This window comes from Rhopilema esculentum, chromosome 6, assembly GCF_057945365.1.
Source record: "Rhopilema esculentum isolate cy_ngs chromosome 6, ASM5794536v1, whole genome shotgun sequence".
Lineage (NCBI taxonomy): Eukaryota > Metazoa > Cnidaria > Scyphozoa > Rhizostomeae > Rhizostomatidae > Rhopilema > Rhopilema esculentum.
The window spans coordinates 4,560,758-4,579,012 of NC_142820.1; the positions used below are offsets into that span (position 1 = coordinate 4,560,758).

Genomic DNA, 18,255 nt, shown 5'->3' on the forward strand with positions numbered 1-18,255 from the left:
TGGAGTTTTTTGAACTGACCTAATGGAACTCTCAAACTTTCAACCAAAATCAGTTGTTGGCCTTTCAAGACGCGGGAAAGTGTGCCAGCTCGGGATGGCTTGAAAGTGCTTGAAACCAGGTACCGCGGAAGCAATAGCTCCCCGGATAATATCCAAAATGTACTAGAAACCTTACTAATAATCATCCTGCTCTTGGTTTTTGGCATGCCTAGACCCCATAAGAACGCCCCCTAAATGCGTAATATGACCCGCAGTCCTTATTTGAAACTACAGACTGCAATTTTTCAAGCCCTTATGGCAATTTGTGGAATGAGTTATTTTTCTGTGCAAAGGTATTTGGGTAGATCAACCTTACAGGTCAACAAACATAAAGGCCCATAAGAGAACAGCAAAAGCCTACGCAAACAACCTTCGTATTCAAGATCGTAGAGGGTGTCTATTTTGCCTGGCAAATCATAAGATACACCCCATATATGGACCTCAAAAACAAGGAACAGACTGCCTCCTATAAAAGCAAATTTCTCCTAGTGGAAGTTTATTATGTAAAAGATATATTTGAGCGTATTTTAAATGTTACATAGATTTATCAGGGATCATTAGCAGAAATTGTTTCATGAGATAATATGGCCTAAAGTTTGCGGATGTATACTCCTTGCTTTGTTGCAGACAGTGCCGTAGCAAGGGTTAGAAGATTGGAAGGGCAAAGAGGAGTCCGGCAGTTGGGGGTCCGCGGGTTCAACTGGGGAAAATTTTTGCTGACCACACCCTTAAGAATATGGGAAAATGTCCCATTTTCTAAAAGCGATTGGAAAAGCTATGGATTGGCTTATCAAACACAATAACCATCAGATGTAGTTTTTTTTGGCTGACCCTATTCTACAGCTGTCTATTTCCTTCATCATTCCTCTAGCGTTTATGTTCTGAAGGCGAGGAAGCTCTACGTGTAAAAACTGATTTTCCAAGGTTGTAAGCAAATTTATAAAAAGAATAATCGGTATTCGAAAGTTTCAAACGAAGTCCGCTCTACTTGGAGCAAAGCGTTTCAAGCATTTCAAGAATCCAGTTTTTTTTCAGGGATGGAAGCGCTTTAGAGTTTTAGTTTCTATTTTATCGGGAATGTCTACAGAAGGTAAAGGACTTTGACGTATCAAACCTAAAACGAGGGGAAATTGCAAAACACTCTGTCGAGGTACAGCCGAGAGTGAAAATTTTTGTGAACTCGCCCTGTAGATTAGCTCCAAATTCCTTTCAGAATGCAGTAGTTTGTTTGCAATCTCTTAAACTTTTTAATTTGTCTGGGATATCAACCTCCCCCCCCCCCTGAGGTACTGATTATATTGCAGATTTGCACTTTTCTCAGACACTTGCTTCTGAGCGTTGGGGGGGGGGGTGCCCCCTTGCTACGCTACTTGTTGCAGATGCTCTTAAAGCTTGCCCAGCATCCCTGTCTTTGCTATTAGCAAATTATTAGGTTATATAGTCATATTCAGGTCGGCAGGTATGAATGTTCATGGAATTGATAAGATTTTTAGGCTTTCATGCATTTATGTTTGTTTTGGTACTTTCTACATGAACAACTTTACCTAAAGCAGAACTTGAGTTAACAGTAAAAGATTCTAAACAGATAGATTGACTTAAACTTTAATGTTTATAATAAAGACTATTTATTAAAGATTTTCTTTCGGCGCAATTTTAGGAAATTGTCAACAAAATGAGTTCATTGCTTGGCATTGAACATTTTGTCACCAACCCCAATTTCACGAACATACAAACATCAGGATTAGCACAATTCTCAATCTAAGTGAAAGTTCTTCAACACTTGAGCCCATCTTTGCTTGGAAGGAGAGTCGAAACTTTGAAATAATAATGAAATATCCTCAATGTTTACTTGTCGACTATTTTGGAAGTACACTGGGGTCGCCTTAGCCAACCAGTTTGCAAAACCAAATTACAAAGTGAATGGGCTTGGAAACGATAGTTTATGGCTAAAAAATACTTTCTCCATTCCTTCGACTTTCGGCTGAAAAATTTAGAGATTAGTTAGCTGTTTCCAAGGAAAGAATTCAGCAAAACTTTGAATCGCTGGTTCAAAAAAATTCTGCAAAAGATTGTTTAAGTATTCATTAAAAAGAATGCATGAAATATCCATTTTTTAAAAAAACATTACAAAAATGTTGAAATTTGAATCAAATCGCTTTTAAAAATTTTTTGATGATTAAATTATAACGGAGAAGATTTTTTTAGCAGTACGCTTTAAATTTTCAATGTTGACACAAGGTTAGTGGCTCTATGCTATTTAGCAAGCCAAAAATTTGATCACTAAACGGAAGCTTTAAAAGTTGTTTACCTGATATCTCAGCAAAAATGATCTTGTTGGTGATTTATTATTTATTCACAGTTAGAGCAACGGTACAAGCATAATTTTCAGATTTAAATGATTAATCTTATTCCTGTTGAATTTTGTCTGTATTTTATGGCATTTTCTGTAAATCCCTCGATAATGTCGTTGATAACGTGTTTCAAGCACTGGTCAAACGTTTCCTTGATTTTCTTCCCAAATTAATAAAGCAATCTTTCGAATTAATTTTTTGTTAAAAGCCAAATGAATTGCCCAAATATTTTCCTACTGAAGACACTCTCCATCGAAACCCCTAAGCCCTGAAATATTATGCTAGAAATTTGGCGGCTTAGGCCCTTGGCTTCCGTGAGCAGCCATTTTAAGCATCGTTTCCATATTTTTGCTACCCCAGTGTATATAGTTTGCAAAAGGGTCAAAAGCTCTTTTCTTCCCTTTTAGAATAAGACTGCAATTATAAAAAAGAGAACGACGATGAAGATCTAGCACAGAAAACAACTTGAAATTTTGGCAATTTTTAATCAATGACGTCTTCTAAAACTTTAAAAATTATGCAAGAGAGGAATGCATAATGGAAATAAATCATTTTGACTTGTCATCTATTCCCGTTTCTGCGTCGCAATTCACAGTCAAATGCAGACCATGACACAGTAATTGGCTAGCAAAAGATAATGAGCTAAAGAACTGATCCTTGTGAAGTATAGCAGGCATTTCGATATTCAAAAAGCTTTTTTAAAAGCGTAAGAGCTTAGAAACCAAAAATAAATCTTAATAGATTAATTCCCTTTTTTTGCAAACTTGCACCAAGGAAAGGAGACAAGTATACAAAATTAGAATCCTTTGAAATGAAAAAGCAAGCAAATTGCCAAAATTGAAAATTTTTATTGAAATTCGGCGTTTGCTTATTATAGGGTAAAGTATTTCTATTTTTCATTATAGTAAACTTCATCAAGGATAATATTCGGCCAAAATACTGTTTTTGAAATGTTCCTGCCAGAAAGTAGGCTTATAAATCAAAACATACTTCTATAACTTTCTAAAATATGATATTAAATACTTAAGTATGATTAGTATCAAATATAATGAAAGTTGAAAATTTTAATAGCTATATGAACCACTGTTTACTGGCATAAGAAACCTGTGTTTTGATATGAAAGCTTAAATGGACTGAGTTAATATTTCCTGACCTTTTTTATTCCTAAGACTGGCCTTCATTAATGAAATGATTAGATTTGAACATGAAAAATTCGTATAAAACCTGGCAATCTAGGTCATACTCTCTGACCAGGGACGGATTTAAGCAACAATGGCTGGGGGGTTTTAGACACTAATTGGATTTTGATGCCACACCCTTCAGGTCACTGGTAAATGATGGAAACACAAATTTGGTTTTTAAATTTCAGGTAAAGAAGATAAGAAGGTGAATGAAGTAAAATCTTTGCGTTACGTCGTTACAATTGACTACCAAAAAAGGATTTTTACCGATTGGAAGCAAAATTTACCGAAGGACACAGTAATATTGTGGGGGTATCACACTCCCAACACCCCCCCCCCCCCCGCACTAAATCCGTCCCTCTCTCTGAGTCTCTAACAACAGCATGAAGTTCTCCTGTGACTATGACAAAAATTCCCTTGCTCCTTTCATCATAATTTACCAACTGTACAAAACCAATAACTCTTATCGCTGATGCATTTATTCTTATTGTAAATGCTAATATTTCCATGATTAATTAAGGATATCTAATGTGATCGTTATTATTTTCAACATTACATCAGATATCTGGGTTCTTTTAAGCACTTTTCACAATTGATGATGACAAGATCTATTTGCAGAAATTTCGTATTAATTAGAGGAGATTGAATTATTCGATTTAGTGGCTTGCCTTGTTCGCTAAAATATCTTCTAAACAAAACAAAGGATATCTAAAGATAAAATCGTATTTTCTACCAGATTTTGATCTGGACCAATGTTTACATTGATTATTGTTAATCGGTCGGCCTAACAATAAAGGCCATCCACAATTATTTAGGCCGAATTGGACATTGAGCAACTAATTTCCGGGGGAAAATTCTAGTTAACCGTATGTACTTTTTGTGAAATCTGCTGAGACACAGTGACGTTAGTCCCTGGAGGTAGTTTGGAGGAAGTGTCGAGCCCTGTTACACAATAATCTACAATAAAGGTTGAGCAATGCGTGTTCGCGTCTACGATAAACTGACACATGGCAGTCTGTTAAATAAAAAAAACATGACCCCAAACACGGTTAATATAGAATTTTACCGGTCAGGTTCTTTTAAGGGGCTCTAAGTGTGCTTTTACCGATATATTCATCCGATATTTTTATCACAGCCTTCTAACTTTCCCCCTTGTGCACAATAGCTAGCGACGGGCCTGCCTTTTATTGCTTGATGTGATGTTATTGCTAATGCCCAAGAAACAGCAGAAGACTCGAAATTGCAAGACATTCGGAGAACATTGAAACCCACTTCACATTTGAGTATCGTAACGTGATGTAAATTAGAAGACGAAACTCTGATTAGAAGGCTAAAGCTAATAATTTTGTATGCAATCATTAGATATTAGTTAAGATCGTGTGAGTGAGTTTTTTTTGCAGATTGGAAATCGTATTCATTGAAAAAATGAACTAAAAATTAGAGGCTTCGACTGTTGTTTTTGTGAAATTGGTTCAGTTTTATATCATTATTAGTCCTAAGCTAGTGATAACAAACTAGTTTATAGCACCTGTAACACGACAACGAACTTTGAGCTAAGAACAAAAAAGACGAATAGTTTTGGGTTTAATCACGCAAAAAGAGAATTGCTCATTTTGTGATCTGGTTTTAGGTGGCATATTCATTTGACGGGCCTATATTGTAGACCATTTTAGTCGCTCGTATTTTTATCATACATTCTGTATAAAAACAGACATGAATCGAATGCAAAGTTTTCTGAACCAGATTTTGCTTAATTTCGGCATCCTTAGAGATAATTTTATACGGATGATCCTTTGACCAATGTTTATATTAACTGTTTGACTGCCTAATTTACGGGAAAATCTCTTTTATTCTTAGAATATTTTCTTAGATAGAGTCTTCTTTCATTGATTTTCGAAATTAAGTCTTTAAGAATATCATGCCATGCTAACAAGTTTTTTGTGTATGGTACAGGGCGGCTCTAAGTTGCTACTCTGAGTTCCAGGCATAATACGATCATCAAGCAATTGTTCATATTAAAGCTTTGCTCATAATCCTAACATGCTGACTGTGTATACCAAATGCACTATCATTTCCATTTTTGCGAATTATGGTCTAGTGGCTAGTGGCTTATTAAGAATGAATTATTGGGGCTTCATTTTATCAAAAGACAAAAACGATAAAAAATTTCATTTTTGGACTTTATTACGCTTGCTTACCGAAACGCAATAGTATGGTTTATGTAAATAAAGTTCTGTTTCTGGAAAGAATATTCTATTTACAAAAGCAGAAATAACGAAGATTACGGCCCAGCAAATTATGATAAATACAATCTTCGATAACATTCAATACAGAAATTGAATCTGATCCTACTGGAAGATATGGCTGTCATAAATAAGTAGCTTAACATCTTAAATATAATTATTTAAATATGAAGAAGTGCATGCACGATATCTAGTAAGTCTTGCCTAATTATTGCTGCTGACTAGAAAGTTCTTCAATATGATCTTAGATTGTTTTAATTTGTTTTAAAGTAAAATGAGATTAAAGATTTTTGCAAAAGTTAAGACAAATCAGACTGTCGAGAAGACTGATACCAGCTTGATAACAAAGAAAGTACTTGCTTGTGTTCGGCAACACCTTAGGTTTCTTCGTGGAGAGATAGGTCCATCGGTAAATTTTAAGTATCATTTACTGTTTCTTATCACTTCTGATATCTAAGATTAAAACCAATGGTCATTATTATCTCTACCCAATTTTTTTCAATAGTTTAAAATCAAATAAAAAAATAGATTAATGTTTTCATTTTAGAAACGGATTAAATGAAGTTTTGGTAGAGCTACAGGTTTTGAAAATATTTTGGGGTTTATCTTGCAAAGCGTATCACTCTTGTCTGTTCTATTACTCACAGTTTACAGAGTTCCCGAGTGAGTTTTCGTTTGATTTTCTATACCCCCTGTTTTCATTGTCTTCGATTCACCGACGTTTTATCTTGCGTCTGTTGCGGGAAGCAAGGCTCCATGTACGTGAATTGGTACGGGTAACATTTTAGAAAGCCATGACAATACGAATAGCATATTCAATGCAAAGGTGAAGTCTGTCCTTAACAATCTTTTATACTCGTTCAATTTAACATTAAAACAAAACACGAGCTACATGAGTGTATCGTTTTGAAAGCAGCCAATCACAGAGCTCCTAGCGACGATCATATTTGGATGGTCTTCTCTTAAGGTGAAAGATTGTGAAAACGATCACATACGCTAAACATCTTGCAGCAACCAGGGCCGTCCATATGCTTGAGCGACCATCAGCCGGTGACAAAGGACCAACCATTCAGGTGATCTGCTGATAAAGAGTGCAAATTTCAAGTGCAGTCACACACATACTGAATAAGCTTTGCAATACAGTTTGATGCCAATAGAATCAGTGTAGGTATATATTTGCAGCTATTTAAATATGGAAGTCGTTCCTGTTTTCGAACGACGATTTTTCTCGCCTGCTGCTCAACATCAAAGTCAGAGTCAACTAGCATCTGCTGATTACACAAAAAAAGAAAATTTAGTAGAAACAGGCGCTTTGCAGCTACCGGGTTGGCAGACAGACCACAGTCGTTTTTACTGCAGCCAGAGTTTACCAAACCACTGCGTACATCGCTACTCAACGACTACATCATCGAATTCCAATCTCGAGATGCTAAGCCACGGAACCCACTCGGGAAGCTCGTGGTATCCATACAGTTACAGCGCAGAGGCTTACTTAGCGTCAAGAGCAACCGATGTCCCTTCATACCATGGATTAGACCAGCGACTATCACCTTCTAAAGCCGGATTCCCAATGACATCAGTAGCTTCCTCCAGTATGTACCCACATTCAAACTTGAACAACTCATTCCACAGAAATTCCAGGGCCGTAGATGATGTACTTCAAAGTCAGTATACGTCCCCGTACCGTGTCAACACTGCCTACTCCGACTTACCTTTGGATGCCAAGAGAGAATGGGAGCTAAGCTTCATGAAAGGAATGCCATACTGTGAGTACACGGCAATCTTATCAACTCTTTGACTGATTAATCATTCCCAGCCTTCTAAGTTTTTTGGCTCGCACGAATCTGCGTTTTCTTTTAAACAGCAGCCACCAAAAATTAGAGATCAAATGGGTTGATAACAAGACCTAAATCTGCTGTAATTAAATCCTTACTCGAACTTTGTTTTGTTACATTGTCGTGCTCGACAGCTTTGGATGAGATAAATCTTTAACAGACGACCAAACTCTTTCACAAATGTCTACCAACCTGAAACCACTCATTACAAATCTCTCTATTGAATGATAAATGTATTTTGTTCGGACTGATCCTAAGTCTATGTTATTTTTCAAGCACAAAAGCTCTTATATATACATGTTTTTCAAAATTGCAATAAAAAGTGAGATCGTAAAGGAATTCGAAGGTCTTAGTAGAAGTAGAAGTGTATGTTTCAACATGATCTGTAAAGCTATATCGTTAAACATCTAAAGGTAAAAAGTAGAGACGCTTAAAAGTGACGTACAAAATTGTTCTTCACTTGTCCTTTTTTATTCACTGCTGTATGTCTCTTCGTGAGATAATAAAACATGCAATGCAAATCTGAATACTTTAATACCCGATTCTTTGTGGTTTTTGCTTACAAATCAATTAGCGATCGAGTTCTTGTTGTTTGATATTGACCCTGGAAACAAGTGAATAATGCAACAAACTACGAATTATCTAGCTTGATGCTGTTAGCAAAAGTCGCAGGCAGTTCTTGCAATCCTTGCAAATATTTATGCTGATACACAGATTTACTTCTCTAGATTTTGTAGAAGTCAAGTTGATTAAATTTCCAAGCGGTATGAGATCGATAATTGTTCTTTCAAATTCATTTGACTGATTTACTACGTAAAGAGAGCGTGTGCGCAAAAATGGACACATTTGCGCACAGGAGGAACCCATATTGATCGGTTCAGTAAAGGAACCCAAAACAAAGCGAGCAAGAATAACTATTTAAAATCGATGCGATACATACGGGTGTCATGGTGCACAGAAAAGTTATCAATTCCTATTTTAATTTTAAATATTGTAATCAAACAATGCAAATATTGTAGCCTATCTCGTTTATCCCTTTACCCACGGTTTGGTTTCGAAACCCAGTCTGTTTCTTTTTAAACGGTGCTGACATCTGTTGATTAAAGATAATTGTAAGATGTTTGTGTTCTAAGAATTGAACATCTGTATTTTTGAGGTCCTTTTCAAATTTTAAAAGAAAAACAAATTCAGCAGAAAAAGGTTCTTGGTCCCTTGCTTTGGTGAAGGTTTTTCGCCTTTACGGAAATGCCTATTGCGTATACGAACATTTTAGTCGATCTTCGTTTACTTTCTTTCATTTAGAGTCAATCAAAATTCTCGCAATTTCGCACTTTAAGATTTTTACATCCAACTGTTGCCTTCTGTTGCTAAATTTCAGATCTCAAAGAGAACTATGAGAATATCAGTATTTGTTATGTCAGTTGTTCAAACCCTAATATTTAGCAATCATGGCGTCCCTTTCATTTTTTAAGAAATCATGTGATTGCCATGAAGTTACAATAATGATTTTACAACGTCATCATTAGCAATCGGGCATTCTTTAGTTATTGGCAACAGTATTGCAAATGCTTGCCCCTTTAAAAACGATCAGCCGAAAAGAGTAAAATGACCAAAATTTACACTTATCTATTGCTGATTGGCGGGAATCAAATACTGATAATGTTCTGACAAAGTTTTGAAAGAGTCTTTTGAAGGAAAGATTTATTTTTTTATTAACATAGCTTTCTTTGATCTAATGTAACATAGTCAATCAACGATCTACCAAGGTCACACAGAAGTTTGTTTTACATTTAAAGAGGGTCGTTTCAGCTACGGTTACTTGTCAAATTTTTCGCCTGCTGTTTCCTGTTCTGGCTCTAGTTATATCTTAACGTCTGCAATGGCAACAAGCATGAAGCAGTTTGTCACTGCTTCGTGTAGAGTATGAAATGGCTATTTATTCTTGCAGCTACTATTAAACATTTATCTACACTGACGGTGCTTCAGTGAACTCAACGCTGAATCCTACTCTTGAACGTTTAGATTCTCTGACAAGCCATGGCGCTGAATTTCTAATTGAAGCGCTGAGAGCTCGAAGCATTTGACAAAGTTCCAAAATAAAAAGGATAAATTTTGAAAAAATTCTTTTCAACGGTAATATTTGCATTCTAGCCTGGTTACGTTTTGATTTATCATAAGCTTATGAAAAGAGCACATGAATAACAAATTGGAAATCAGCCATAATATTTGTTCAACAAAAAGTCTTGTTAATTGAAATTGAATTGCTGGCAGAAAGTCCAACAGTTTATTGTATTCATTCCCACAAGCTTGTCATAGATTTCTCTAGACATATTAAGATATGATGAACAGCTTATTGCCTTTTTGAATAAGTGGATAACTTAAAAGCAAGATTAATCTATACCATTGTCTTAAAGGTTATAGAATAAAATCAATTACTTCTATTTCGCGTGGTTTTTCTGTAACTAGGAACCTAAAGTCAAGCTTTAAGTGTGAAACAACAAAGTTAAGATGGAAAATGAATTGGCAAAGTAACGAGTTCAGCTCTTGCAAAGAAAATTAAACAATAAAGAACAAAAGTTACAAATTTTGTTATGAGAATACTCGAGTTTGAAACTTTCAATATTGGAGAGTCTTCAATTTAATCTTGTGTTAATGCAAAGAACTTGGTTTAATGTTTTTTCTAATGATTACATGAAAAATTGTGAATTAAGAAAAGTTGATTCACTGATTCTATTAGCTAGCTTATTGAAATTCTAAATCGAGAACTGTTTTTTCAACTCACTGCATTGTATGTATTTTATTCATTAATTAGTAATCTTCGTTATTTTTTAAGTTTAAATTTGACAACACTCACTGTACAAAGCTCCTTTTTTAGAATTTCAAGATAATTTAAACCAGGATCTTTTTATAGCTTTCGATTGCTTCGTCATAAAATTGAGCAAGAATTTCATCTCCTTTACTCAACTGACTTGTATGGATAACGAGTTGTTTTAGGATTTTTTGCCTATATAAAACAAGAAGAAAAAATAGGATAATTTATGACAGAGTAGCAGACGTTTCGCTAATATGATTAAAAAGCTTTTGAAGAAGAATGTCCCCAACTTGAAAATTTATACTCAAATGCACGTTGCAATGATTTTAACATTTGTTAGGTTAAAATGGCAACGAAGCGGGTAGGAATAGAAAATGACAGCAGGTGTGCCAGTTGTGGCTTGGCATTCAAGCATCCTCTATTTATACTAAGCAGTTAATCATTTTTCCCTATACCTCAAAGCTTGGTGATATGACACTTTTCAAAAACTTTATTTTGCAGTAGTTCAAATCAGAATAAAAGGCAGATAAACCTAAGATTATCTTCAATAAATCAGATTTTAGTAAGATTCGACGATTTTGGCTGACAATGTAATTTGATATTTTAATCGTCTAATCAAACCATTGTCAATGAAATTAAGATTTCAAGTTTAGTTACATTTTACAAGCAGTAAGAACTTATGCAAAAACTCCATTTGTGCCAACTCATCTGTTTATGTGGCATGATTGCTAGAGAAAGAACTCTTATCAGCTTGTCTTTATGTTGTAATATTTTCAAATTGCTTGAATGCATCTTCATTAAAAATAGCATTCATTTGCTGCATAACTTCATTTGCTCATTTTCTTCGGATTTAACTTTTTGAATGAGCAGAAACCAATTAGTATTTATCATATTATTTATCGTCTTTTAATTGACACACCATTGAAGTGTTAACTTAAATACATTGAAATACTTAAAGAGTACAAACTGCTCTAATACTCTGGCCTAGTATCAAATCATAAGCCAAAATTCATTTTCAATATTGATTTGAAAAAAACATGTTTTCAAACCATGATCGATTATTTTTTCCAATTACATATTCTTCTTATAGATAATTGCAAGCGGGTGACCAGTTCATTTTTATTCATGTGTTCCATTGTTTGGAACCAGATCTGTCAATTGGCATAATGATTCGCTATTAAGGCTTTATTTCTATCGTACATCGTCTCCAAATCCATGTGCTATTAGCCCTAAAAATCTTGAATGTTCCGCACTACCACGTGCTACTTCTGTTTAGCACTGTTTTTTGAGAATGTTTCTCTCTGACCCAATAAGAAAAAGGGTGTCTTCATTGTCACTGTCTGTGTTATTAAGAGCTTAGGCGCTACTCTTTTGAAACTGTGTCCTTTTGTGATGTATTTAACTCGCTAATCTTGTTTTTAGCTTTCTTCAAGGCTCTCTACATTGTAAAAAGACATTCTTTAATAGTACTTTTTTCCCGTTAATCATGCGCGTAATGAATTATGAACGTAGAAGTAAGGGGAAATTTTCCTTGCTCATCTTTGCGAAAACATTGTTGCAGGGGAACCAATGAAATGGTTATACTGTACGGCTTTTCTTACAATATCTAGGATCCAACGCCATTGGCATGTTTGTGAAGCACACAAATGGATGGCACAATTAGAATCTACCGTTTCCCTTGTAAATCCAATAAGGTCTCAAATTTTTATATCGATATCTTGTCATCTTCTACAGCATTTGGACATGAAGAGTACAAGTCTCTACCCGCCTACTATGGTTCACATCATTTTGGGTACACTAATGACATCAAACCAGAGGTATTGTGTAGTACTGCAAGACTGTTTGTTCGTTCTGCTTCTTTTGAAGATGAAATAAACAAAACCATACGAAACCAAAAAAAAACTTCTTGAAAGGAAAGTGGTTTATTCGACTCGAAGATTCTTTTTCCGTGTAATAGATGATAGTGCCAATTACTGTGATAATTTATGGCTCAAACCAGCCTAAGTCAAAAGTATTTATGCAGTAAATTTGATAATCTACATGTGCTACAAAAATTTCTACATTTTTTGTAAGCAAAAGCAAGATTACTGATAAATTGGTTTCAATCATAACATATTTTTGTAATACCTCTCAAAGCTTACGTTGTTCTTTTTGTGTGTGATTGATAAATATTCCTTTTAGTCAAGAACAAAGAAATCTGGAAATTTTTGCTCAAATTGCAAGACAACTGAAACAACATTATGGAGACGCGATACTGAGGGCAAGCCAGTCTGCAATTCATGCGGCTTGTACTATAAACTGCATAAGGTGAGTTTGATGTCTTCCTATAGCAATTAAATGACCAACAAACTTCCGCTTCAGAACAAAGTGGCAACGTTTTTGTACTTGTTATATTCCTTTGGTAAAAATAGTAGTCCAGCTGCAACAACTTTTAGATTGGCAACTAGAAAATAAGAGCGACAGGGTGAAACCCATAAACTGCTCAGGAGATCAGTTCTCTATTGCTTACCATTTATCCCCGGGCGTTGTGGAAAAGCAAACCACTTAAAAATTAAGTCTCAGGGTCTAGTTAGTGTTAGGTTGACGGAAGATGAAAATTGTCGAGGGGTAAGGGACGTGAAATGTTGGTGGTAGCTAAAATCCTTTCAAAGCCTTCAATCGGTTATCGGGCAAATTGAAAATAGCGTTTATCAAAATATTAACAGCATAAACAGTTTAGTTCCAGACTGGTTGACATCAATCTTCATTGGTTTTCAGTGCTCTTTTAAACTAGCAGGTGTGTCTCTTTGTTGTGATGACAGCCACGTATCTCTTCTGTGTGATTTAATTATCATTAAAGAGCCTGTGGGCTTTTTCACTTAAGGGTCAACAGAACACACATTGAATAATTGACCTACACTGGACTTTTTTCAATGGAAATCTTGCTCGTTTGTACTGTACTAGGCTTGGTCCTTGCCAGGCTCGAGATAACTCTTATAGACTCGCCAATTTATGATCCGATAAGTTATTGTACATCTATTAGATATATCAATTTTTATCTTTTATTAAAAAGTTTTGCTAAATCAATCAAGAATCCTGTCAGCTACAGTTAAGATTAGTTTCAAGATATCATTGCTAAATGTTAAGTGGAAAGGCGTGTTTTACAGGCAACTGTTCAATTTGCGAAGGTCTACTCTCAATTTAAGTACCAACCGCATTCATAGTTTGATTCTTATCAGGCGACATAACCTGCCCGATTTTGAACTTTAAGACAGAAACAATGACAGTATCTTGCTACCCCCTAAACATGTGTTTAGTGTGAGAGCGTACATTTATAATCAAGCTTCAAATACGAGCACCCTGATACCCGAAAGCTTGCTAATGTGTTACCAGACACATTCGTTACCTGTAATAAACTATTCTAGAGTGTATTGTTAAGCAACAGAATGGCATGACATCAAAATTAGCAAATATTCAAGCATGAATACATCAATAGGCTATTATTGCTAAATTTGTATTCCATACAGTCCACCAGCCTGTTCTTCGAACCTGCATGCTTGCTACGTCAATAGTGTATCCAACCCCAAGGCATTAGGTTTCTGAGAATGAATACAAAGCACTGTAATGAATGCAGCACTTTCTTTGGTGAAAACTATGGTGAAATTCAAAGGACATTAGCAAATTGATATTAAATGAACAACAAGTTTTACATGACATCTGCTAATAGAATGCCAATTTAAAGTTAGTGCATGCTTTAAGTAAGTGCGTCGTTGTCAGCTAATTCTCTTGCTTATTTTTGCGGTTTGTGATAAGATTCCTTCGGTCGGACCCAATATGCACCATCTTTTTACCAACACATAACTATTATCCGTGAAGTAATTTTAGATCAGCTGTCATAAACGTTTTACTTCGATAAGCAGCAATCATCGACGAACCAAGCTTTAGTGATAATTTAGATAAAAAGATGTAATGCTAAAAGATCCTGAATATATAATCTACATCAAATTAATGTCACCCTAACTTTTATTAAGAACTAATATATCCTCAAAAAATCATTTAGTTGAAAGCTCGTTAAATGTTCTGCTTTCGCTTCAACATGGTATATTTTACTTTCAATTATTTGTTGATAAAAGATTCGATGATAATGCTTTATCCCAAAAACATATACTATTGTATAATCACCTTGATATTTTATTAGAAATTATACAATTTCGGATCTTTTCAGTCTTTAAAAGCTGATTTATCACTAAACTTCGTGCTATTTCAGTTCATAATAAAAAGATAGGAGCACCTCCTTGATGGCAGCTCACTGTTGGCCTTCCTTGTCCAGTTTTGAAGCTTGTCACTTTAATCCACCCACATATCCTGTTTTTTTCAAAAGTATCATGGTTATTCCTTCTTCATAATCTTTACCTAAAAATCTAAATCACCTATTTCATATTGAATTCTGCGAAACAGCCCAAATTCAACACTATTTTTACACCTTTGAGTTATTTTTCAGGTAAACAGACCTCTAGCAATGAAGAAAAATGTTATCCAAAAGAGAAACAGAAAATCTACAGGCAAGAGCAAACGATTGAAACAGGACCCAATAAAGATAGGCTGCGTATAAAATCGTATATTGTTACTTCTTAAAGCTTATTTATATCTATAATTAGAAACTAGTTTATTATCAGATAGAAATGTGCAAAGCAAACAGAATTATGTAAATCAAACTAGAAATGCAAATTGCGAATTGACAAAAATGTCTTGATTTAAAAACAATTTCTTGATAAACAATTTTTGGCTACTAAAAGACCAAAAGAAGGTTTTGTTTAATGTTTTAATGATAAACATAAATTGCAATAATCTTTGGTTCAAATGTACAAAGCACCCTGAAACGTTGTAAAAAGATACCTTTGGCTAGATTCTAAGGCTATTTACATCCATGAATAAGGCTCCATAAATCGGTAGAAATTGGATGTAAATGATAATAGTAATTTGGTAATAGTTGAAAAATGTATTCTCCAAAAATTTCCTTGTATCAAAAATTGGCATGCGATGATTAATAAATATTCTGTATTTAAAGTAATCGTCAGTGTGATAAATTGTTATTTTTGGTTACTCAGTCTAAAGGAAGAGACTGAGAACTTGCAGAAAAAATTATGAAGTAATATCGTATTTTGAAATGAGATAGCAATGAGGCGAACCTTTTTTGGTGTATATAGAAGAAAAGTGCATTTATTCAGCCTATCTGTACAATTGTAATGGGACACTTTCCCCTTTGCCTGGTCAGACTGGCACAATCGTCAGATGGCACACAGAATAGGCTTTTAAGAAATTGTACGTGAAAGAGTAGCAGTGAAATTGACATAATTTTACGAGTAAAGCTCGAGAAAAATACTGCAGTTTCAGTAAATGTTGATATGGTGCGATTTCTCGTCAGGTTACTAATGATATAAGTCCTTCTTTTTACGTTTAAATTAATACTTTCACAAATTCTCTATTTTCCAACGTCAAAGGCAATGAGTGAAGAGTTTCAACACTTTCATAAGGAAACATTTCATTGATAGTTTTATGAAGCCCCTGTGAAAATCGATTGCGGCATTAGCGTTGTAAGCGTATATTGACCAGTCAATCCGAACATGTGACAAAGCAAACTTCAATATTCATTTAATATATTTAACAATAACATTTCGTCTTTGTTATGTTAGAATAACTGCAAATGCTTATTCTTTAAAGTAACTGCCGTGGACATTGTAAATGCTTATGTTTTCAAAACATTTATTCAACTAGATTTTAAGCAAAATATTACAACGTCATGTAATGATGTTTTGAAACAAACAGTCACTTTAGATTGGGCATGTTATCGAACCATGTGGTACACCAGACAGATTTTTCCCAGTATGGTTTGTGATTATCACATTGAAAGCTCGTTGATGGACAAAATTAAGAATTATTTTCCATTACTGTTTCATTTATTCGACAAAAAAGGCAATAAGCTTTCAATTTCCACAATTCAGCCATGCATAATCGCAAATGTTAGATAATCATGTCCCTTTTCAAGCCAGACTTTTGTTTTAACTGCAAGCATGCTTACTACACAAGGACATAATTATTGAATTAGACTAGCAGTTTTTGACCGATAGTTGCAGTAAGTACCCGCATATTAGCAACCTACTTGTATAAGAAACAGGCCTCACTTTCTTCAAAAGGGGCCTAATTTATAAGAAACAACTTTGGGCCTGAAATCGAAATATTCCTTATATTCAAGTAAGAACAGTCGTGTTTAGATATTTTCTGTTTATGCTCTAGGATAGTTGCAGTGTTATGTAACTATACTGTAATTGTTATGTAAATTATACTGTAGATTATGTATAATACACTTCTAGCAGTAATATTTGATACACGTCCAAGGACGGTTCTGTCATACAGCTTGGCTTGATTTGACTTTAAAGTAATTATTGATAAGAAGAAACCTAGACCCTGATGATAGAAAGTCTCTGTTGATAAGAAACTTTCTGAGGCCTCAGTTTAAAAAGGTGGTTCCAAAATGCGGTACTTACTGTATTATGTGGCATAATTAAATCTAATAAGCCTTTGTGCTACAAATTCCGAAATAGTATGAAAACGGACAATTTACTAGACAAAAGTACAATTATCGGATAATGAGCTGGTTGCATTTCGGACTCCGTTTACACTGTCCCATTCAAAAGCGGGACCACGACAGTACAAAGTTTGTTCGCTTTCATAACCGCGACGGTTTTGTCTTGTCAAGGTTCCAAACTTGCACGGGACAATGTAAACGGGGTCTAATGCGTCCATTTCCTAGAGATTTTGCATCGGAGTTGTTAGAATAACCCGGTTTACACCGTCCAGGTACAAAATTCGTTCGCTTTCGTAGCAGGATCAGAACTGATCTGGATAGCAGATCAAAATCGTCTCGATCCCACAGTGCTTGCGTAAATAGAAGAGCGAACCGTGACAGATTTGCTGTGTAACTGTGTGAACCGGGCCATAGACATCATTTTATAATAAATCAGCTGCAATGGGACTAACTCTAGATTTGGTAATTAATTTGCTTACATTATTCAAGCTGTTTGTAAAGATAGAAATATTTGTCTTTTAAAAACGGGAATGTATGTCGATAATGTGTAGAAAGATTAAATTCAAGTTTAGAAGTATTTTGATTGTTTTCTTTCTCGTGCTTCTGTCTGCTATGGGCCTTTTGAACAATGTTGATAAGGTTGTTCATAACAATGAATAATAAATAAGGTTCGCGAGAGAATTGAACTGCACTAAATCGATATGCACCGACAGTCTGGCATGAAATGACCAAACAGATATTCAGGGCCCCACTAACATTTTCAAGGGACCCCGGCACCAGGCATAAACGAGACCTCCCTGACAACAAGTGGGAAAATCCGAGCATTTGATGTCTAGAAACTAAGATGAAAGAAACTTTATGATTCATTGAAAAATTAATCGGAAACTTAAAACTATGCCCCTGTAGCTACAAAAATTCAATTAATTGGTCGAACAAATTCATATTGTAATATGTATATGAAAATTCAAGATTTTTGCTCAATTTTTTATGATACGTATGTGTAAAAAATGTCTCGGCTATCATACTACCGGAGGCGGCACTGTTTTGCCGCAGAAGGGTGAAAAAATAGTACAAAGTTTTTGGCAAAGACATTTGATGATTCTCCATTACTTGATAGATGTATTAGGTTGTAAAAAACATCCCTCTCTTCTTTCGTGAAGTCAGGGTGCCATGTCGGTTCGTAAAAGATCATTCCTTTCCATTTCTTGAAGTTTGCACAAGTCAAGGAT

The 18,255-nt window shown here is 35.0% G+C and overlaps 1 protein-coding gene across 1 annotated transcript; it reads left to right on the top strand.

The window, feature by feature from the left end:
- The first annotated feature begins 6,893 nt into the window (after positions 1-6,893).
- LOC135686416 (uncharacterized) lies at positions 6,894-17,603 on the top strand. Its single transcript, XM_065202641.2, has 4 exons — positions 6,894-7,580; positions 12,196-12,278; positions 12,643-12,768; positions 14,942-17,603. The coding sequence occupies exons 1-4, from the start codon at positions 7,007-7,009 to the stop codon at positions 15,050-15,052; spliced, it is 894 nt and encodes a 297-aa protein (XP_065058713.2). The 5' UTR covers positions 6,894-7,006; the 3' UTR covers positions 15,053-17,603.
- The last annotated feature ends 652 nt before the right edge of the window (positions 17,604-18,255 follow it).

Coding starts and splice junctions, on each gene's coding strand:
- LOC135686416 (XM_065202641.2), top strand. CDS start 7,007: ATGGAAGTCGTTCCTGTTTTCGAACGACGATTTTTCTCGCCTGCTGCT. Junction 7,581..12,195: donor CATGAAAGGAATGCCATACT/GTGAGTACACGG, acceptor CATCTTCTACAG/CATTTGGACATGAAGAGTAC. Junction 12,769..14,941: donor TGTACTATAAACTGCATAAG/GTGAGTTTGATG, acceptor GTTATTTTTCAG/GTAAACAGACCTCTAGCAAT.